Source organism: Panulirus ornatus, chromosome 19 (assembly GCF_036320965.1).
Source record: "Panulirus ornatus isolate Po-2019 chromosome 19, ASM3632096v1, whole genome shotgun sequence".
In the NCBI taxonomy this organism is placed as follows: Eukaryota; Metazoa; Arthropoda; class Malacostraca; order Decapoda; family Palinuridae; genus Panulirus; species Panulirus ornatus.
Window position 1 is genome coordinate 53874042 of NC_092242.1, and position 24478 is coordinate 53898519.

At 43.2% G+C, this 24478-nt stretch overlaps 2 protein-coding genes across 9 annotated transcripts in view; one reads left to right on the plus strand and one right to left on the minus strand.

Annotated features, from left to right (window-relative positions):
* Positions 1 to 24478, plus strand: part of LOC139755506 (trichoplein keratin filament-binding protein-like) — a 650577-nt gene that overhangs the window by 194755 nt on the left and 431344 nt on the right. The window lies entirely within an intron of this gene.
* Dbx (homeobox protein Dbx) overlaps positions 1 to 24478 on the minus strand; it is a 43774-nt gene that overhangs the window by 10431 nt on the left and 8865 nt on the right. For both annotated transcript variants that reach the window (XM_071673856.1, XM_071673855.1), the window contains exon 2: positions 78 to 194. In XM_071673856.1, the coding sequence (XP_071529957.1) occupies positions 78 to 194 (117 nt within the window). The remainder of the gene's footprint in view (positions 1 to 77; positions 195 to 24478) is intronic.

Sequence of the window (24478 nt, forward strand, 5' to 3'; positions counted from 1 at the left end):
CTCTCTCTCTCTCTCTCTCTCTCTCTCTCTCTCTCTCTCTCTCTCTCTCTCTCTCTCTCTCTCTCTCTCCGACTAACCGTTGAGGTACGGGGGCCGGCAGGACAGGAGGGGCTGGAGTGGGGAGTGGATGATGGGTCTGGGGCGGGCCAGCTGCGGCAGACCCACCGCTCGCTCCGCCATGCTGCCGCCGGACTCTGCCACACAAGGAGAGACACACACACGTCAGTAGGAGTAGCCTGACACTGGTCAGCGTGTCACGTGTGACACTGGTTAGTGTGTGTGACACACGTGACACTAGTTTGTATGACACAGGTAACATTGGTTAGTAACACTGATTAGTACTAATGACACAGGTGATGTTGGTTAGTGTCTGACACAAGTGACACTTAGTGTATGACACAGATAATGCTGTTGTGTGTGTTTGACATGTGATACTGGTTAGTATGACACAGGTACCATTGGTTAGTGTTTGACACAGATGACTGTATGACACAGGTGATGCTGTTGAGAATTTGACGTGTGACACTGGTTAGTATATGACACAAGTAACCTGGTTAGTGTTTGACACATGAGACACTGGTTACTATATGACACAAAAATGGTTAGTGTTTGATGTATGTGACAATGGACTGTGTTTGACACAAGTGACACCGGGTAGTATATGACACAAGTATCAGTAGGTCGCGTTTGACGTATAACACTGGTTAGTAAATAATCCATGTGGCACTGGTCATCATCTGATACATATGACACTGATTTTATGTGACACATGTGACTGGTTAGTGCTTGACACCTGTAACAGTGGTTAATAACTGATACAAGTCACACTCTGTGTATGACACCTTACATCTAGCATATGACACATATGACTGGTTAGTGCTTGACACCTGTAATAGTGGAGAATATATGACACAAGTGATAGTATATGACACTTATGACACCAGCATATGACATATGTGACTGGCCTGTATATGACACGTTGTGACACTATGTACAACACCTGTGACACTGGACAGTGGTTGACATATGTGACACCCAGTGTGTGACACATATGACACTAGTTAGTATAGGACCTACATGATCAGCTGATCTGACTGATCATTTTGACACGTAACATCAGTCACTTTGTGACACCTGACTTAATCACATTGGTTTATTCATGAGAAGTGTCAGAGTATTCTGGTTAGCAGGGCTTGTGACACAGACACTTACTCTGTATATAAAACGTGACATTATATAACAAATTGCTGTTTGAAGTAATACTATAACACACGTAAGTGTATGACACCTATCATATGTATCCCTATGACGCTGGTTAATATGACACGTGACTATATATATGACATTGGTTTACATATGACAGTGTATGACACAAAATGGTGTATGACAAGTATCACGGTTTACTGGATACTGGTGGCTCATACATGGTTCATGACAGTGGCATATGATACATCTCTGGTAAAAATGTGACCACCAAATTAACATAGGAAAATAAGAACAATGGTGTATGACACAGACGTTATTGCATGACACATGTTTGTAATGATACATTATACGCTTGTTATCAGTACCAGACACACTAATATATACAAATAGGAAATGTTTGTGTCAGACAAGTAACCGTTTTTCATTCCACAGTGCCATATGACGACGCAGCATATATGACACATTACGTTGTTGTATTATGCATATTACACAGTAGCATATAAGACACCAGTTGACACACACGACACACCTAGCGGCGTGGAATGACACCCTGAGGGAGAGAGGCAGTAGGTATGGCCAAGGTATACGACTTTTGGGTGGAGGAGTTCATGACACAGTTTTGGTAACACCTGATATGGATTCCGGTAACAACTGTCATACATGACAGACCTTGTCACAGTGGGAATTGGTCACCCCTGGAGAGAGGGAAGAAAGACTCCCACTTGCGTATATGCGTATATCCTCCGTGTCGAAAAAGGCCATTGTATGAGGTGGGAGTGAGCAAAGGTTTGGAAATTTCCTCCTCTCCTGTAATGTCGCTTTCTAAAGGTAGGAACATAAGGAGCATAGCGAGGATTACTGTCCTCGAAGTCCAAGTTCCTGATGATACTTCGCTAAGGACGGAAAGGCTTGCATGTGCGTGTGTGTGTGTGTGTGTGTGTGTGTGTGTGTCTGTGTGTGTGTGTTGGATGTGATGTGTTGGAAATGAAATGTTTGAGGGCACTATGTGGTGTGAGGTGGTTTGATCGAGTAAGTAATGTAAGGGTAAGAGGGATGTGTGATAATCAAATAAGTGTGGATGAAAGAGCAGAAAAAAGGTGCGTTTAGATGGTTTGGACATATGAAGAGAATGAGTGGGGAAGGGTTGACAGATAGGATATATGAGTCAGAAGTAGTAGGAACAAGGAGAATCGGGAGACCAAATTGGAAATGGAAGGACAGTGTGAAAAAGATTTTGAGCGATCGAGGCCAGAACATGCAGAAGGGTGAAAGGCATGCACGGGATAAAGTAAACTGGAAATTATGCGGTATAATAGGGTCGACGTGGTGTCAATGGACTGAACCAGGGCATGTGAAGCGTCCGGGGTAAACCATGGAAAGGTCTGTGGGCGCCTGGTTGTCGATAGAGAGCTATGGTTTCGGTGCATGAAACATGGCAACACGACAATGGTTGAGAGGATGTGGCCTTTCATCGTATGTTCCTGGCAATACCTTGCTGAAGCGAGAAATGGCTATCGAGTATAACAGGGAAATCCCAGAACCACTTCTATGAGTCTCTAGCAGCTCCAAGGCAGAGCTAATCAGTGGTAGTGAAATGATTCACTTCTGAGTGAAGAGTCTGGAACGAAATTGCACTCCACTTCGTCCACTGCATCATACAAAGTCAACTCTCCCTCTACGATGTAAGCTCACAAAGGCAGAGTCCAATAACACTGTGGTATCAGTGCATTACATATGACAGCTGGAGAATGGATGTGATCGAATGTGGTCTTTCCTCGTATGTTTCCTGGCGCCACCTCGCTGACGAAGGGGATGGCGATACTGTTTTATATATATATATATATATATATATATATATATATATATATATATATATATATATATATATATATATATATATATAATATATATATTCCTATGAAAATATAAATCCTAATATTCCAACACTATGGAAAGCAGTCGCAAAAAATTTATCTCACCAACACATCTTTTCTATGTATTCTGCATTAGTCTTATTATCTAGGCTCACCGTAGTATCTGTATTCCCTCGCTGTATCAGTAATAAACTCCAAATGCCGAGAGACAACGATCGCTAAATTAAAATTCACATCTTTACGCTTGCAGCTTTAGGATGCCAGTTACTCGCGCGAGAGAAAAGTTGGTACTATTTAAGTTTCATGATAATACGAATCAAAATTAATCCAACAATGATTTACTTGCGGATGTAAAGATTATATCATATGGTTATTGGTTTTCTAGTTACTCTAGGAATAAAGTTTTTTTCAGTGCTTGTAATAACACGAGGAATAAGGGTAGCTGGCATCTCAGGTTTTCAAACGCCTGCATCATTTATTCTCGGTAAAATTTCGCTTGATGACTATAATTCATTTATGGATCTCTCTAATCCAGATGTCTATCAACATCAATCTTTTATTCCTACTTCTGACCTGTTTCAAAAACAGGAGCTGGTCTGTCGGACCAAGGTGGTCCTCCCGCTGAAGTATTGGGAATTTTTTTCGACAACCTTGGCAACGGTTGTTTTGGTGTATTGTGTCCACAGACATTCTCTGCAGTGTTACCACATCCTTGGAGATGACTATAGTTATAATTCTTTCCTATACGATTATTGACGATATATATATGTGCAGGAATATAGCTTATATTGCAAGGAAAGAAAAAAGGATTCCCAGGTATCACCTTCGAGACGTTACAACCGCGAGTGGAAAGCCTCCTTTACATTCTAAAGGAGTCAACATTTTCCTGCAACTGGAAGTAGCTTCAGGTCTTAGGCTGTAATAGCTTTTGGAAAGAGGACCTGGATAACACTGGGACTCTTTCATAGATATTGGCCTTGAGGCAGTTATGAGTAAGTACAGCCAGAATTATATATATTTCTTTTTTTTTTTTTTTGCTTTGTCGCTGTCTCCCGCGTTTGCGAGGTAGCGCGAGGAAACAGACGAAAGAAATGTCCCAACCCACCCCCATACACATGTATATACATACGTCCACACACGCAAATATACATACCTACACAGCTTTCCATGGTTTACCCCAGACGCTTCACATGCCTTGATTCAATCCACTGACAGCACGTCAACCCCGGTATACCACATCGATGCAATTCACTCTATTCCTTGCCCTCCTTTCACCCTCCTGCATGTTGAGGCCCCGATCACACAAAATCTTTTTCACTCCATCTTTCCACCTCCAATTTGGTCTCCCACTTCTCCTCGTTCCCTCCACCTCCGACACATATATCCCCTTGGTCAATCTTTCCTCACTCATTCTCTCCATGTGCCCAAACCATTTCAAAACACCCTCTTCTGCTCTCTCAACCACGCTCTTCTTATTTCCACACATCTCTCTTACCCTTACATTACTTACTCGATCAAACCACCTCACACCACACATTGTCCTCAAACATCTCATTTCCAGCACATCCACCCTTCTCCGCACAACTCTATCTATAGCCCACGCCTCGCAACCATACAACATTGCTGGAACCACTATTCCTTCAAACATACCCATTTTTGCTTTCCGAGATAATGTTCTCGACTTCCACACATTCTTCAAGGCTCCCAGGATTTTCGCCCCCTCCCCCACCCTATGATTCACTTCCTCTTCCATGGTTCCATCCGCTGCCAGATCCACTCCCAGATATCTAAAACACTTTACTTCCTCCAGTTTTTCTCCATTCAAACTTACCTCCCAATTGACTTGACCCTCAACCCTGCTGTACCTAATAACCTTGCTCTTATTCACATTTACTCTTAACTTTCTTCTTTCACACACTTTACCAAACTCAGTCACCAGCTTCTGCAGTTTCTCACATGAATCAGCCACCAGCGCTGTATCATCAGCGAACAACACCTGACTCACTTCCCAAGCTCTCTCATCCACAACAGACTTCATACTTGCCCCTCTTTCCAAAACTCTTGCATCTACCTCCCTTACAACACCATCCATAAACAAATTAAACAACCATGGAGACATCACACACCCCTGCCGCAAACCTACATTCACTGAGAACCAATCACTTTCCTCTCTTCCTACACGTACACATGCCTTACATCCTCGATAAAAACTTTTCACTGCTTCTAACAACTTGCCTCCCACACCATATATTCTTAATACCTTCCACAGAGCATCTCTATCAACTCTATCATATGCCTTCTCCAGATCCATAAATGCTACATACAAATCCATTTGCTTTTCTAAGTATTTGTCACATACATTCTCCAAAGCAAACACCTGATCCACACATCCTCTACCACCTCTGAAACCACACTGCTCTTCCCCAATCTGATGCTCTGTACATGCCTTCACCCTCTCAATCAATACCCTCCCATATGATTTACCAGGAATACTCAACAAACTTATACCTCTGTAATTTGAGCACTCACTCTTATCCCCTTTGCCTTTGTACAATGGCACTATGCACGCATTCCGCCAATCCTCAGGCACCTCACCATGAATCATACATACATTAAATAACCTTACCAACCAGTCAACAATACAGTCACCCCCTTTTTTAATAAATTCCACTGCAATACCATCCAAACCTGCTGCCTTGCCGGCTTTCATCTTCCGCAAAGCTTTTACTACCTCTTCTCTGTTTACCAAATCATTTTCCCTAACCCTCTCAATTTGCACACCACCTCGACCAAAACACCCTATATCTGCCATATATATATATATATATATATATATATATATATATATATATATATATATATATATATATATATATATTATATATATATGAGTTGATAGAGATGCTCTGTGGAAGGTATTAAGAATATTTGGTATGGGAGGCAAGTTGTTAGAAGCAGTGAAAAGTTTTTATCGAGGATGTAAGGCATGTGTACGTGTAGGAAGAGAGGAAAGTGATTGGTTCTCAGTGAACGTAGGTTTGCGGCAGGGGTGTGTGATGTCTCCATGGTTGTTTAATTTGTTTATGGACGAGGTTGTTAGGGAGGTGAATGCAAGAGTTTTGGAAAGAAGGGCACGTATGCCGTCTGTTGTGGATGAGAGAGCTTGGAAAGTGAGTCAGTTGTTGTTCGCTGATGATACAGCGCTGGTGGCTGATTCATGTAAGAAACTGCAGAAGCTGGTGACTGAGTTTGGTAAAGTGTGTGAAAGAAGAAAGCTGAGAGTAAATGTGAATAAGAACAAGGGTATTAGGTACAGTAGGGTTGAGGGACAAGTCAATAGGGAGGTAAGTTTGAAAGGAGGAAAACTGGAGGAAATGGATTGTTTTAGATAGCTGGGAGTGGATTTGTCAACGGATGGAACCATGTAAGCGGAAGTGAATCATATGGTGGGGGAGGGGGCGAAAATTCTGGGAGCCTTGAAGAATGTATGGAAGTCGAGAACGTTATCTTGGAAAGCAAAAATGGGTATGTTTGAAGGAATAGTGGTTCCAACAATGTTATATAGTTGAGAGGCGTGGGCTATTGATAGAGTTGTGCGGAGAAGGGTGGATGTGCTGGAAATGAGGTGTTTGAGGACATTATGTGGTGTGAGGTGGTTTGATCGAGTAAGTAATAATAGGGTAAGAGAGATGTGTGGTAATAAAAAGAGTGTGGTTGAGAGAGCAGAAGAGGACGTTTTGAAATGGTTTGGTCATATGGAGAGAATGAGTGAGGAAAGATTGACCAAGAGGATATATGTGTCAGAGGTGGAGGGGACGAGAAGTGGGAGACCCAAATTGGAGGTGGAAAGATGGAGTGAAAGATTTTGAGTGATCGGGGCCTGAACATGCAGGAGGGTGAAAGGCGTGCAAGGAATAGAGTGAATTGGAACGATGTGGTATACCGGATCGACGTGCTGTCAATGGATTGAACCAGGGCATGTGAAGTGTCTGGGGTAAACCATGGAAAATTCTGTGAGGCCTGGATGTGGAAAGGGAGCTGTGGTTTCGGTGCTTTATTACATGACAGCTAGAGACTTGAGTGTGAACGAATGTGGCCTTTGTTATCTTTTCCTAGCGCTACCTCGCGCACATGACTGGGGAGGGGGTTGTTATTTCATGTGTGGCGGGGTGGCGATGGGAATGAATAAGGGCAGACAGTATGAATTATGTACATGTGTATATATGTATATGTCTCTGTGTTTATATATATGTATACGTTGAGATGTATAGGTATGTATATTTGCGTGTGTGGACGTGTATGTATATACATGTGTATGTGGGTGGGTTGGGCCATTCTTTCGTCTGTTTCCTTGCGCTACGTCGCTAACGCGGGAGACAGCGACAAAGTAAGATATATTTATATATATATATATATATATATATATATATATATATATATATATATATATATATATATATTCTACAGAAAACGTGTCTCTTTCAAGGGCGTCATTCGATATTTTATAAATTTTGAAACCAATATTCTGGTGAGAAAACACTTTTCAGTTAGTCTGAGGCAGTAGCCCACAGACCAGCTGTCCTTTAATGTCGGAGGTCAACCAGAGATAATGGTGATTCATTTTCCAATAATATCATGCGAGCAATATATCAGAATCATGCTAGTATGATGTGATTACCGACGCTTGGTTTCAAAGTCGCCGATTTCGAAAGAGGCGGACTGAAAAACTCGCTGCAAAATGTAACACAAGTTGATGGCCCACTTTTCCGCTGTGGCGGGAATGTCATTAATGTAGATTTGTTTTACCAACTGTTAAAGGTGAACTTTGACCTTTGATCGGCGAAAAAAGAAAATGATACCATCGAATTCGCCTCTCGATCTACTGATCGCTGCCAGAGAGGAGCTCAGCCGCTCCCTGGTTGGCTGGGAGGGCGAACCTATGACTCGCAAATCTGTTTCATTAGTCGGAGCTGCTGCGTCAGATGTTATCAAATAACTTGGTTTCATTTAGAGTCTAAATCCCTTTTCCTTATTTGCATCGTGTTCGTTCTGACGCCAGATTATTATCTAACGGGCGATATGGAATAATAGTTCATTATTTTCATTATTTATAAATGTGATTTCCTGGGTGGGGTAAGAGATGGATTAATGAGTGCGTGGAAGGACATGGTAGACGGTTTTGATATCTGGGGAAGGGGTGTGTGTATAGAGTGCGTGTGTATACATTATTGGTCCGAGGAGAGGGAGAGTGTAGAGAGCTGAAGTGAGAGTGAGAGTGAGAGCGATGGAGTGTTAGTAGGATGGAGAGAGTATGGTGATGAGTGTGTAGAGTTGGTTGATGAGGAGCACACATGCGAGTGCGATTGGTAAATGTATGTTTGAGGACGATTTCGTGAAATTATGAGGAATGCGTCCGTGAGAGGAGTGTGTTACCTATGAGGCGTGTATTAATGAGTACGCGAGGTTAAGATGGCTCTGATGTGATCATTGCCTCAGGAGTGCGTTAATCTGGCAAGGAGTGTGTTGGTATGAGTGTGTGAAAACTGAGATGCCAGGAGTGAGTTTAACATGGGCGACCCAGACTAGTATAATGGCTTGTTACATATTAACTGTGGCCTCAGACACAAACAACACACGAAGCACACTCAACACACACACAACACACTCGGAGAACACTCAATACACACAACACAACACACGGAGCACACTCAACACACACAACACACGGAGAACACTCAACACACACAACACACGGAGCACACTCAACACACACAACACAACACACGGAGCACACTGAACACACACAACACACACACACGGAGAACACTCAATACACAACAACACAACACACGGAGAACACTCAATACAAAACACACAACACACGGAACACACGGAACACGGAGAACACACACACACACACATACACACACACACACACACACACACACACACACACACACACACAAACATAGTGCACGCAACACAATTCATACATGTGTGAGTGTTTGACGCTTACAAATGTTTGTGGTTATTTATCTGTACAGTTAGGTAGGGGTTCCTAGACTCGTGGAGGGGATGAAGGCTAATTTCTTGAACGTTCTGCTACTATGATGCAACTTTTTAAACTATTCTTATACTGTCAGTCTTCACAGGTCCATCACTCGTATAAAGATGATTCATTATTTTCTAACTTGTTACTTGATTGATTAATTGTTGTGGTCAGCAGTCGTTGTGTCTTTGTGTCTTTAGGAGAAGTGATCATTGGTAACAATGTCACACTAAGCTAAGAAACATTAAAGGTTGTGATAAAGTCACCCTTATGTATGGATGTGATTACACTCTTGTTGCCCCGTCTCTTAACCTTATACATATGTACAATGTCCTGACTTCTCTTTATGTATGCGCACACACACACACACACACACACACACACACACACACACACACACACACACACACACTAGCTTAAGTATATATGTATGCATTACATTATCTTGCCACTATGTTGCACACATGCTGGAATTCATTAGTTAGGAAACCCCAGAACCAATTTTGTGAAGCTCCTGCAGTTTTGAGGCTGTGCTCCACGCAGGAGCACGGTAAGGTGGACTCCTTTTGAGACGAGGATGTCATACACATCGCTATGCTCTTTTCCCATTACCCTGACGATGATACAGCCTCATCGGAGGTGACTTCTTTGCTCGTGCTGTTACCGCGTGCAGGCAGAGTTCGGTAACACCCACACACACACACATATGCATGACCAGACACACGCACACACAACGGTAGCGTGACGCATGCTGTTGACTTAACAGGCGAAGATACGAACCCAGTAGCTGGAGTCAGAGGGCTCGTTTGCACAGTTACTCAGCCAGACGCACCCATGCCTCCCTCCCTCCAGCCCAGCACTGCCATAGGCGGATGGGGGGTTGCACTGCGAGACCCATGGCGTCTGTTGATTATGTCTGTCTCCTTTCGGAGGGCAACAGTCTTTGCTGTTTTTTTTTTTTATTTCTCTTTCTAATTCTTTATAGCAATCAGCTTCGTTACCCTGTCCTTTGACCTGACCTGTGAGGTCCAGATCAAGGGTCAGGGGTGTCGATCTAGTGAGTTCAGGTTTAGCGAGGGTGTAGTGAAGATGCTTTGTCGAAGGTGTAGTGAAGATGTCTTTGGTGAGTGAGACTACGGAGGCAGACAGTGTGGCACTCTTTCTCAAATGCTGGCGCTTCTGGTCGGGAATCTTTCTTCAGGAAAGGAACAAAGCTCCTTATCTATCGATGTATTTTGATATTATGCGAATCAGTTTTACTTGTAAAGAACGAAAGAAGCATTAGTTTTTTTCAGTAAAAGGACAAAAATAGTGAGAGTACGTTTATTTCTTTTTGTATTTAAGACTCGTAAAGATTTATAGTGTTACTGTAAGTCCCCGTAGCCCTCCAGTATGGTCTGTTTCTATCTGTTTTAAGGTGGAAGGATGGAGTGAAAAGGATTTTGAGTGATCAGGGCCTGAACATACAGGAAGGTGAGAGGCGTGCAAGGAATAGAGTGAATTAGAACGATGTGGTATACCGAGGTCGACGTGCTATCAGTGGGCTGAACCAGGGCATGTGAAACGTCTGGGGTAAACCATGGAAAGGTCTGTGGGGCCTGGGTGTGGGTAGGGAGCTGTGGTTTCGGTGCATTACATATGACAAGCTAGAGACTGAGTGTGAACGAAAGTAGCCTTTTTGTCTCTTTTCCTGGCGCTACCTCGCTGAAGGGTATTCGAGGACATAGTATTCAAATAGTCATTTCCCTATTGGGGGCGATCATAGCCTAGCGGTAGCGCTCCCGCCTGTTGCACAGGGGTCCCGAGTTCGATCCTGGCGGCTGGGAGGTAAGTTTGATTGGAGAAAAACTAAAGTGAAGTGTTTTAGATATCTGGGAGTGGATTTGGCAGCGGATGGAACCATGGAAGCGGAAGTGAGTCACAGGGTGGGGGAGGGGGCGAAAGTTCTGGGAGCGCTGAAAATGTGTGGAAGGCGGGAACATTATCTCGGAAAGCAAAAATGGGTATGTTTGAAGGAATAATGGTTCCAACAATGTTATATGGTTGCAAGGCGTGGGCTATAGATAGAGTTGTGCGGAGGAGGGTGGATGTGTTGGACATGAGATGTTTGAGGACAATATGTGGTGCAGGTGGTTTGATCGAGTAAGTAATGAAAGGGTAAGAGAGATGTGTAGTAATAAAAAGAGTGTGGTTGAGAGAGAAGAAGGTGTTTTGAAATGACTTGATCACATGGAGAGAATGAGTGAGGAAAGATTGACAAAGAGGATACATGTGTCAGAGGTGGAGGGAACGAGGAGAAGTGGGAGACCAAATTGGAGGTGGAAAAATATAGTGAAAAAGATTTTGAGCGATCGGGGCCTGAACATGCAGGAGGGTGAAAGGCGTGCAAGGTATAGAGTGAATTGGAACGATGTGGTATACCGGGGTCGACTTGCTCTCAATGGATTGAACCAGGGCATGTGAAGCTTTTGGGTAAACCATGGAAAGTTGTGTGGGGCCTGGATGTGGAAAGGGAGCTGTAGTTTCGGTGTATTTTACATGACAGCTAGAGACTGAGTGTGAACGAATATGGCCTTTGTTGTCTTTCCTAGCGCTACCTCGCGTGCATGCGGGGGGAGGGGGTTGTCATTTCATGTGAGGCGGGGTGGCGACGGGGATGAATAAAGGCAGCAAGTATGAATTATGTGCATGTGTATATATGTATATGTATACGTTGAAATGTATAGGTATGTATATGTACGTGTGTATGTATATACACGTGTATGTAGGAGGGTTGGGCCATTCTTTCGACCGTCTCCTTGCGCTACCTCGCTAACGCGGGAGACAGCGACAAAATATAATAAGATGAATATAAATAGATAATATATATATATATATATATATATATATATATATATATATATATATATATATATATATATATATATTTCTTTCTTTCATACTATTCGCCATTTCCCGCATTAGCGAGGTAGCGTTAAGAACAGAGGACTGGGCCTTAGAGGGAATATCCTCACCTGGCCCCCTTCTCTGTTCCTTCTTTTGGAAAATTAAAAAAAAAAAAAAAAAAAAAAAAAACGAGAGGGGAGGATTTCCAGCCACCCGCTCCCTCCCCTTTTCGTCGCCTTCTACGACACGCAGGGAATACGTGGGAAGTATTCTTTCTCCCCTATCCCCAGTATATATATATATATATATATATATATATATATATATATATATTGGTGGAGGATAGTTTCCCACTTATTCCACTTATAGATACCCCAATTAAGTGTGTGTGTGTGTGTGTGTGTGTGTGTGTGTGTGTGTGTGTCATTATTGATTAAGATGGGAGAGAGTTTAGCATACGTGATCTCACGTCTGTTAACCTGGTATACTTCAGTATACTTTTCACACTGCTGCAACGTATCGTAAAGTATGAATCTGACGTACAATTACTTAAATAAGTGCAGGATCATCAATTCATATTTTTCTTCTTATACACAAAGACAGTTCGTGCTGGTCCTCACTGCTCAGGTGGTGGAGAGCCTCATGTGCACTGAGCAAGTGAGATCATCGCTCAGTCACACTTACTCACTCCTCATAGCGAGCAGACGCCTGCACACACCAGTCATGAGATCTCGATGATTCCGAACCAATTTAACTCGTCTTTATGAATTAACTCCTCCTTATGACTGACTAGTTGCAGGTTAGAGAGACATGTCACATTCTCGAGTGTCTTATCTCTCCTCTGGTGGACACCCTGAGGTAATTTCTGATGAAGATCCTTGTCCATTTCCTTGGATAAAGATACACTAGGAAGCCACCAGTGTAAATGTGGTCGACACCTTGACTGATTCGACCATAGTTGGTTGCTGCAGGCCTAGGTTGACCTCAGGAAGGCTTAGGTTAGAACCTCAGTCATTTAAGAGTTCACTCAGAGGCTGAGAGAGGTCATGTAAAACTCTCAGTAACAAATTACTGAATAATCGTCTAACATAAGAAACCCCGCGTACATCTCCCAGACTTGTGTGGTTATTTCGTAAACCATACCTCATTATAAACCATACCTCATTATAAACCTTAACTCATTATAAACCTTACCTCATTATAAACCATACCCCCATTATAAACCATATCTCATTATGAACCATATCTCATTTCGAAACTAAACCGGAGCTTCCGTGCCACCATGAGGCATAATGCCGCCCTTCAGTCTCTCAAAATTCATTAGTGGTTGAGGGGCGCGCGCGCGCGCGTGTTGCCCGCGCCAGCACCAGGTCGACTGCCGGGCTAATTACGGCATCCGGCCGTCCTGCCCATCACGGCTGCCCCTCCAAGCAACACACCTCCTCCTCTCTAATGTTACCTGGATTTTCACATAATGAGGAAGTTACGTAATTAACCATCTTCCTTAATGAGTCTGTTAGTCATTACACGCGAGCTGTAGAAATGATATCAACCCATCTTGAATATAACGATAAAGATAGACTCATTTATCTGTTGTTTTGTTTTAGTCTCAAGGAGGTCGACCATCTGTCTGTCTTGCCAATCCTCGGCCCATCGACATGACCTGGTGTGAGCCCTGTTGGCACCACGAATCATTTTGAAAGTCCTCACCCCACCACTGTGTACATACGAGGTCCTCACCCCATCACTGTGTATTAGATAGCCAAGGTCCTCACCCCCACCACTTTGTATAGCCAGGGTCCTCATCCCACCACTGTGTACAGACGAGGTCCTCACCCCACCCCTGTGTATAGATAGCCAAGGTCCTCACCCCCACCGCTTTGTATAGCCAGGGTCCTCACCTCACCACTGTGTATAGCCAGGGTCCTCACCTCACCACTGTGTACAGCCAGGGTCCTCACCTCACCCCTGTGTACAGCCAGGGTCCTCATCCCACCACTGTGTACAGACAAGGTCCTCACCCCACCACTTTGTATAGCCAGGGTCCTCACCTCACCACTTTGTACCGCCAGGGTCCTCATCCCACCACTGTGTACAGACGACGTCCTCACCCCACCACTGTGTATAGATAGCCAAGGTTCTCACCCCCACCGCTTTGTATAGCCAGGGTCCTCACCTCACCACTGTGTATAGCCAGGGTCCTCACCTCACCACTGTGTACAGCCAGGGTCCTCACCTCACCACTTTGTACAGCCAGGGTCCTCATCCCACCACTGTGTACAGACAAGGTACTCACCCCACCACTTTGTACAACCAGGGTCCTCACCTCACCACTGTGTAAAGCCAGGGTTCTCATTCCACCACGGTATACAGACAAGGTCCTCACCCCACCACTGTGTACAGCCAGGGTCCTCATCCCACCACTGTGTACAGCCAGGGACCTCACCTCACCACTGTGTACAGCCAGGGTCCTCATCCCACCACTGTGTACAGACAATTCGATAATGAAGTTCAAACTACAAGTGACCCTGACGATCAGACTACAAGTGACCCTGAGGACCCAACCTACAGGTGACCTAATTCTCTTCGGCTTCATCCTCGTCTCCAGCTGCAGGTGTCCACCGTGGCTGAATGGTATTTGGGTTCGTCTTCGGTACCCGAGGACCCCACTTGGTCATCCTGCCGGCGGTCCCGAGGGATGTTTGGCTGGTCCCCTCGCGCAGCACCTGACGATTTCAGTCGTTCGTGTTGCCAGTGGAGGAAGTATGTTGGTTCGTGAGGCCACTGGAAGGAATATGTTGGTTCATGAGGCCACTGGAAGGAATATGTTGGTTCGTGATGCCAGTGGAGGGAATATGTTGGCTCGTGATGCCACTGGAAGGAATATGTTGGTTCGTGAGGCCACTGGAAGGAATATGTTGGTTCGTGAGGCCACTGGAAGGAATATGTTGGCTTGTGATGCCACTGGAAGGAATACGTTGGTTCGTGAGGCCACTGGAGGGAATATGTTGGCTCGTGATGCCACTGGAAGGAATATGTTGGTTCGTGAGGCCACTGGAAGGAATATGTTGGCTTGTGATGCCACTGGAAGGAATACGTTGGTTCATGAGGCCACTGGAGGGAATATGTTGGTTCATGATGACATTGGAGGAATATGTTGGTTCATGATGACATTGGAGGAATATGTTGGTTCTTAGTTCCAGTTGAAGGAATATGCTGGTCCGTGAAGCCCCCACTGGAGAAATAACATTAGGTCCTTTAACCATAATTCCAGATGGGTCAGGTTAGTGTACTGAGGATGTTGAGCTACCGCACTTATCGCCATCATAAACCCGGGGGCGGGGTGGGTTGGCTATGTCAGCGTTGCCAACGTTGCCAAATGCAAAGTAAGACAGGAAGGCATTGGCCAAGACCCGAAGACGAACATGAGGAAAATTGAAAATAGAATTAATAATGAGGAAAGTCACAGTGTTCGTTCACTTCTCTTAGCAATAAGGAAGGGAATGCGACGCGAACCTCATCATAAATTAATCTTTCCTACAGACAGATATGAAGGAAATAGTGAAGACTAGTGTTGTGGAAGATTGTGATGTCAGTGCTCCACCACTGGCCAGGCCACTGTGGGGGAACTAGAGTCAACAAGCGACCACCCCGCAACGCTCCAGGGGCCGACCCCACACTGCGCGGTGGCGGGGCGGGGCGGGGCAGGGGCGGGGGCGTGGCAGCCTCTGCTAATTACACAGCCGACGCTCCTTCATGGTGATAACTATGACTTTTTTTTCCCCCTTTTTTTTTTTTACCCTCTCGCTGTGTTTTCCAACTGTTAATCAACTTGGAAATTACCCGATATAAGCTGCTGCCTTTTGGCTTTTTTTTGAAAAGGGTAAAAGAAAACACCAGCGCCTAGTGTGTGTGTGTGTGTGTGTGTGTGTGTGTGTGTGACCAACACATTGTGGTTCTCACCCCCTCACGTGTTCGTGTGGTCAACATTAACCTCGCGTCTCATGTCATTATTCGTGTGTCTTTGGCCAACACGAATCAGCTGAAGGTTTATCCATCCACCGTGTTGTATGCTATGTTAGGCTATACAATACTAAGCTAGATTAAACTCTAACCTAACCCGATTAAGCTTCCTATGCTAAGCTATGCTATGCTAAACTATAGCAGACTTTTATCTAATCCGATTAAGCTTTACCTAACCTAACCTAGCTGGGCTATGCTATACTAGGCTTTAATTCAACCCGATCAGGCTTAACCTAGTCTGTACTTAATCTAGCACAGAAAAACTCAAGAGGGATTAAGTCTTCACACTAACCACTGTTATTGTCTACCGAAACTTCATTTATGTTTAAGAAATTCTTTATGGATATAAGGTGACCTATTGGAAGGTTGAGGATGTAGGTTATATAGTATAGGGAAGTGAGCATTACTGAAGCCGCGTTAACACTTTATGCAACATTGGATATGTCCTTCCTGACCCAACGTATGGCGACGGCTATTTGGAAGGAACCAAGCGACAGTTTTTCTGTCCTTATGGGCTTGTCGTCCACTCCTCAGGGAACCTGCCTCCCTCAGGCTGGCAAAGGCGTGTACGTACAAATGATAACACCTTGGTCAACTACTGAAGTATAATACGATGGAGAACATTGCAATTGACGATGCAATCTCACAGCTAACCTAGGAAAGTTGGTGTGGATATTATTAGAGCTTTGGAAGAAAAAGTGATCATGAAAATGTAACATAAAGTAAAATAAAAGGGATTAATTCAGGCGTAGTTAATGATAAGGCAAAGTGAAAAAAATATAGAGATTGAATTAGACGCAGGTAATGATAAGGATAGAAAACACACACACACACACACACACACACAGGGCGAGGGGTTGAGGAGCCCTGGCCTTCACTCGAGGCTCAGTCTTGGCCGGAGAGGAGCGGCGTGGAGAGCCGTGCTGGGGAGCCACTTCGGGTGTCAGACGGGAGTGACAGCGCTCCTCCACCCGCGGCTTACCCTCCCTCCTCCCGACAGTCCAGGAGCCATACGAACCCCCGCCGCTCCGGATGACTCAAACAATATTTCTATATTCCTTTTTCGGGAGGACCGACGGTGAATGTTGTCGGGAATATGTTGTCGGGTGGTGTTGGGCCCGTCCAGCCGCCGACCGACCGCAATTATTTTGGAGCGGTAGGGGAGCGGTGGAGGAGCAGCGATGTGGCGCGGCAGCAGCTGGCGCGGCCCCGTGCATGTCGGGAGGGCGGAGCTACCCCACGACAAGTGTCTGCATGATGCGGGGGACGGAAGCACGACCCGGATATATGGGGCCAAATTTGGATAAAACAGTCGACCACAGCCGGTGTCTGGTCGCGTGCCTGGTTGTCGGCCGACCAGGCCACTGCCAGCGATGTCGAGCGGTATCGGGAGCGATCAAAGTGGTTTGATACCATGACTGGCGTCCAGTCACACTGAGATGACATGACCTCCTCCCACTACCTGGGGCGAGCGTGGCCCTCCACACCAGATGGCTTTTACCCGGTCCATGGAACCCCTAGGGCGACGCCGGCGCTAGACAGGGCCAGATGCGGGGCCAATTTTGGAAGGATCCGAGGCCAGTTTGGGTTGCTTGGTTAAACCATCTTTTAGCCGCTTGCGGGAACCAGTTTAGGGCAGCTTTAGGGTTTAGCTTTGGACGGTTTAGCGGCGTTCATAATGATACTGGGGTCCGCGGCTTCCTCCAAGCCTTGTGCTGACCACACTCACACACACACCTTTGGTAAAATCACTGATAACTGTCTAACGACCATCGAAACGGGCATGGAATCGTTACCAGACGGCCACTAATAGCCCCGATGAACAATGAAATCAGATTCAACGAGCGTATAGAGAAAATGACCATCGAGCTATCGTGGTAATGACCATTAACTTGGATGGTTAATTGTTAATGCGTAATTACAGGTGTAGCAAATGGCGTATTATTCATAAAGCTCTCACTTTTGCCCTGAAGAAAGTCTGATTTAGACATACCGTAATTATGCTTCGTATGATGAGAGAATCATGCTGAAACTTAATCTAATTAGACAGATGTGTGTTATAATTAGGTTTCACAGACAGAGTTATTTGCCCGACAATTAGACAGTGACGAAATTATTTACGATATTGGTCATTTCAGCAGCGGGAAATATGTGGGACCAAAATACTAGGCATCATCAGCGGGTTTTATGGCGGGGAAAATAATACGAAGGTAGATGACCAGCCCACGCGGATTTCATACGCTGAAAACTGAGAACAGATGTATTTACTGAATTAGCATATGTGTTATACGTACATATGTGGAATAGATACATATCCTCACCCAAGATGGCCATGATTAGACGCCGTACCAAGTCGATCACACACACACACACACACACACACACACACACACACACACACACACACAAAAGAAGGAACAGAGAACGAGGCCAGGTGAGGATATTCCCTCAGAGGCCCAGTCCTCTGTTCTTAACGCTACCTTGCTAATCCGGGAAATGGCGAATAGTTTGAAAGAAAGAAAAGGTGTGTGTATATATATATATATATATATATATATATATATATATATATATATATATATATATATATATATATATATATTCCTATGAGTCCACGGGGAAAATGAAACACGAAAAGTTTCCATGTGCACTTTCGTGTAATAATCACATCATCAGGGGAGACACAAGAGAGGAATATAACAGTCAGTTGACATACATCGAAGATACGAAGCTAGGACGCCATTTGGTAAACATGTGATTGTCCAATCCAAACATGTGATTGTCCAATCACATGTTTACCAAATGGCGTCCTAGCTTCGTCTCTTCGATGTATGTCAACTGACTGTTATATTCCTCTCTTGTGTCTCCCCTGATGATGTGATTATTACACGAAAGTGCACATGGAAACTTTTCGCGTTTCATTTTCCCCGTGGACTCATAGGAATATCTTGATCACGCGCAAAATTGTGATCCTTTCCAATATATATATATATATATATATATATATATATATATATATATATATATATATATATATATATATATTTTTTTTTTTTTTTTTTTTTTTTTTCCAAAAGAGGGAACAGAGAAGGGGCCCGGGTGGGGATGTTCCCTCAATGGCCCGGTCCTCTGTTCTCAGCGCTACCTCGCTGGTGCGGGAAATGGCGAATAGTATGAAAGAAAAAAAAGAAATATATATATATATATATATATATATTAAAATACAGAGAAGGGAGCCAAATGAGGATTTTCCCCTCGAAGGCTCAGTCATCTGTTCTTGATGCTACCTCGCTAACGCGGGAAATGGCGAATATGTATGAAAAAGATATATCTCTATGTGGCTTTACGGGACCTTCCATTTTTTTACACCGACATGGTAACTCCAGCACTGGCGACGTATACGCTGTGTTCTATAGTCAGGAATTGTATGTGTGTGTATATATATATATATATATATATATATATATATATATATATATATATATATATATATATTTGTACTTTTCTTTTTTTACTTTGCTGCGTGTAATGTTTTCTGTTTGTTAATGAACTTTTAACACGTTGGGATTTATTTTTTTTCAGCTTTGAATTACTTTACTCCCTTGCGCTCAGAAATTCCCGCTCACATTTTGCAGTCTTCACCTCCAGTTGTAAAAATTCCATAAGTCTGCAACGTGCACTTTGCTCTTAGGGTTTTTTGTGCTTAACAATTATATATATATATATATATATATATATATATATATATATATAATGTAATCTCATTTGATGCTCCTTTTTTGCGGTTAGTATATAACGTTTTAGAAGAAAAGGTGTTGAGAATTATTTACATATATATATATATATATATATATATATATATATATATATATATATATATATATATATATATATATATATATTTTTTTTTTTTTTTTTTCATGCTATTCGCCATTTCCCGCGATAGCGAGGTAGCGTTAAGAACAGAGGACTGGGCCTTTGAGGGAATATCCTCACCTGACCCCCTTCTCTCTTCCTTCTTTTGGAAAAAAAAAAAGAAAAACGAGAGGGGAGGATTTCCAGCCCCCCGCTCCCTTCCCTTTTAGTCGCCTTCTACGACACGCAGGGAATACGTGGGAAGTATTCTTTCTCCCCTATCCCCAGGGATATATATATATATATATATATATATATATATATATATATATATATATATATATATATATAATCTAAAAATTTGATGAATAAGACGATCCTGAATTTTTACGGTAATATCAGCGAGAGTCATCGGCGAGCTGTTCCTGCCTGTAGACTCCCCCTCGCGTCTGCCATGTTTTGGTAAGATATTTGAAGTTGATTTTTAGTTACCAGTTCTTGGGTTTCCTTGTGCCGTATTGTTTATCATTCTTTCTCGATTGTTCTCTCTTGTTTATGATATAAGAGAGTTTATTGCTTGAATTTCTCTCGTTAGTTGATAAAAAGAAATAATTCTTTTGAAGGTATATGACGGTTTGAAGACATTTTGCGCATGCGCCGCGTCACTCGAGGCGTGTACACACTCGGCAATATATAATCTTTCTTCATAAATATGGCACACTAGTGCCCAGGATTTACGTTCAAAATATTCGACTTATCGTCCATCTCTGGGTTAGGCTGAGGTGGTCTTGGCTGTGTGGTTTGACCATGACGTAACACGTCCCTGCATCTTAATAAGACCAAGCGTAAGGTAAAGTGACTCCCCCTGTCTCGTCTAGTATTTCCCCAGACAAGAATATTATATATATATATATATATATATATATATATATATATATATATATATATATATATATATATATAATTTTATTTATTCATCATACGTAATCGCTCTTTCCCGCATGAGCGAGATCGCGCCAGGAAACAAACGAAGAATGGCCCATCCACCCACCCACCCACACACACACACACACACACACACACACACACATGTATATATATATATATATATATATATATATATATATATATATACGCACATATGCATACATACACATACACAAACATATATACACACGTACATATTCCTGAGGATAGTGTAATACCACATTTCCTATGTTTTCCATCTTTCATGTCACAAAACTAACACAGAGTTCAGTATTGCTCAGTTAAACACAACGTCTCAGATTTCTCCGTCCATCATCGCATGAATTAAAGAACATCCAAAGGCTCGAGATATGACAGCATGGTACAGTGTAGCCATGTTGACACCACAAACACTCCCTGACCACTGATCACATAGTCACGCCACGATCAATGGATCGTCACAACTTCCCATCCCTCAGCTGTGTGTGTGTGTGTGTGTGTGTGTGTGATTGGAGGAGGTAGGGGAAAGGGTCATCATTACTAATGTCGGGTTCTCTTAATTCCGACTGGATTTCTAGGTTATTCCACAAGGTTGTTGCTTTGTTCCTTATTGTTATATAACTGATGCTTCATCATACAGAGAACAGGTAACCCAAGCATGAACTTCACGATTGATTAAGAGGGGAAGGGTTGTATACCTTATAGAAACTGCCTCGGGGGTTTTGAAGTTGTCTTCTAGTCTTGGATCTTGCTAAGATTCTGACGTTATCTTGTGGTTCCAAGTTAAAGACTGATGGTGCTTGTTCCCATTGACCGCTTCTGGATCTTCCTCCTTGCATGTGAGACGCCGATCTCACTGACAGTGTGATTGTTGCGACACAGAGGCAAGTGGGTAATGATAAGATCGGGACACAGTCTCTGGTATTGCACTTGAGGAAATACGCAGCATCGGTACACAGTAGAGTAGGGTCCTCATTAAGATACGCTCCATCGGTCCACAGTAGAGCAGGGTCCTCGTTATGATACGCAGCATCGGTCCACAGTAGAGCAGGGTCCTCATTAAGATACGCTCCATCGGTCCACAGTAGAGCAGGGTCCTCGTTATGATACGCAGCATCGGTCCACAGTAGAGCAGGGTCCTCATTAAGATACGCTCCATCGGTCCACAGTAGAGCAGGGTCCTCGTTATGATACGCAGCATCGGTCCACAGTAGAGCAGGGTCCTCATTAAGATACGCTCCATCGGTCCACAGTAGAGCAGGGTCCTCATTATTATTGTTCTTCAAGATCACCAGAGATAATATCTTCAAGATATGATGATAGATATGGAAATTGATCTTGTCGTCTGGATCATGTTGTGGGCAATTTCGTTTTGCATTGATTTCAAGTATTTTCTCATCTTTCTTCATCATCAGGTGACACAGTGTTCTAGTAATACAATTTGTAAGTAGTTCCTACTGTGTTATTACTGTAGAGTTGGTACATACATAACTGTTTATGTATTGGTATGTTGGTCTCAATGTTTAATGTGGGTAGTGCCTTATCCAGTGTTCGTAATTATCTGTTTCACCCAAGTTCAATTCATAGTGCAACAGCAGAGGCCAAGACGAATAGTTTCTCAATGCTTGGGGGAACATAAGCCCTGACAGCGCTCAGTACATCCTTCAAGACACACACACTCACGTTCTCCGCTGAAGCAACGCCCTGCGTCTGTAGGCAGTCTGTATACGAGTGAGGCAGCAATGTTGACGTCCAGGAATGGGTGGGTGTCTTATTTCCCTTGCTCCTCCTCCTCTCTGCTATGAAGCGAGGTCCTGAAACCTCCTGCCTCCTTTGCTCAAGTAGGAGTTATGTTACTTCGTCTGTGGCTACACAAGTACGTCGTCCACATAACGATAGTAAATGAAGGTATTTATTTATAAGCTGGTCCTACGGCACATTGTTCCCCAGGAGGCGTTTGAAAACCTAGGCAGAAAATATACCCAGTGGTGAACCCATGGCCACCTCTGACTTCCTGTTTATATATATATATATATATATATATATATATATATATATATATATATATATATATATATATATATATATATATATATAACATACTAACCTCCAACAGCCAGGATCGAACCCGGGACCCTTGCACAGGAGGCTGGAGCATTACAGCTAGGCTATATATATGATATATATATATATATATATATATATATATATATATATATATATATATATAGATAGATAGATAGATAGATAGATAGATGTAATTCGTTTAGGATATTCCATCATCTATTCGTCTATAGAGGAGGTCCATGACCTCACCAGTAAGGTGGCTCAGGGAAAGACAAGAGCGACCACCGCTGGCATTCACAGTTGACGCGGGCTACTTGCTACGCGTATGATACTTGCGTTTACTATCGCGTTCGTTCGCTACTTGATCTTATCGTTCAGCACCAGGGAGGGCGGGGGGCCCCCCCGGGCCGCACGCCAGATTAGATGACGTGGGTTTCTCCCCTCAACAGCCAACAGCCCATTAAGCTTGTTACATGACAGTTCGGGAATGGGTCTGAACGAATGAGGCTTCTTCTCTTCCTGGCGCTACCCCATTAACACGGCAAACTGCAAAAAAAAGTAGATTATATATATATATATATATATATATATATATATATATATATATATATATATATATATATATATATATATATATTGCGAAAGGTGATATAAACGCGCGTGATTTAGTACTTGTTGATAACCTGGAGGATAATGAAACACGGTAAGTTGTTCCCAAGTGCACTTTCGTGTAATGATCACATCATCAGGGGAGACACAAGAATGAGCTCATTCTTGTATCTTTCCTAACGATATGATCATTACACGAAAGTGCGCTAGGGAACTTATTGTTTTTAATTTTCCTCGTGGGTATCAGCAAATAATTCATATATATATATATATATATATATATATATATATATATATATATATATATATATATATATATATATATATACGGCTAGGCCACTGCCACCACAGACCCCCAAGGTAAGGTGAGGTTTTGCGCTACCGCACATTATCGTCTCTTAATATGCTCGTGTGTGCGTTTGTCTGTTACGTTTTCACGGCCGAACCATATCACATGCGGGTCCTAAAATATTTAGGTATAGAAACTCTATAAGTCTGGGTAAGGTTTTGAGCCATAGCCACACGTTGGCGTTGAAGACTGTTTTCATGCCACCCAAAAGCCGCTTATTCAGAAGACTCCATAGATTGCAGTTCGTTTACGGCACTCATCCAACCTAGGCGACCTATGAGCCTCAAATTATTGTGAAGATCATCTTAGCATTTCGGGCTAGGATCCTTAGGTACCGAAGCCCATCTTTAAAGGTTCAGAAAGGCCAGGTGTCAAGGTGCATGGTTATTAGATGAGATTAAATGCGAATAAACGTAAGGTTGAGCAATGATGGTTTAGCTGTGCAAAGAGACAAGTTAGTTGGGGGTTAAATGTAGAAAACTTGGAATTAAAGTATTTTTTATTTACATGGGAAACAGCTGGTGGATGGTGGCGGCAGGTGTGGATGGTGGTGGCAGGTGTGGATGGTGATGGCAGATGTGGATAGTGGTGGCA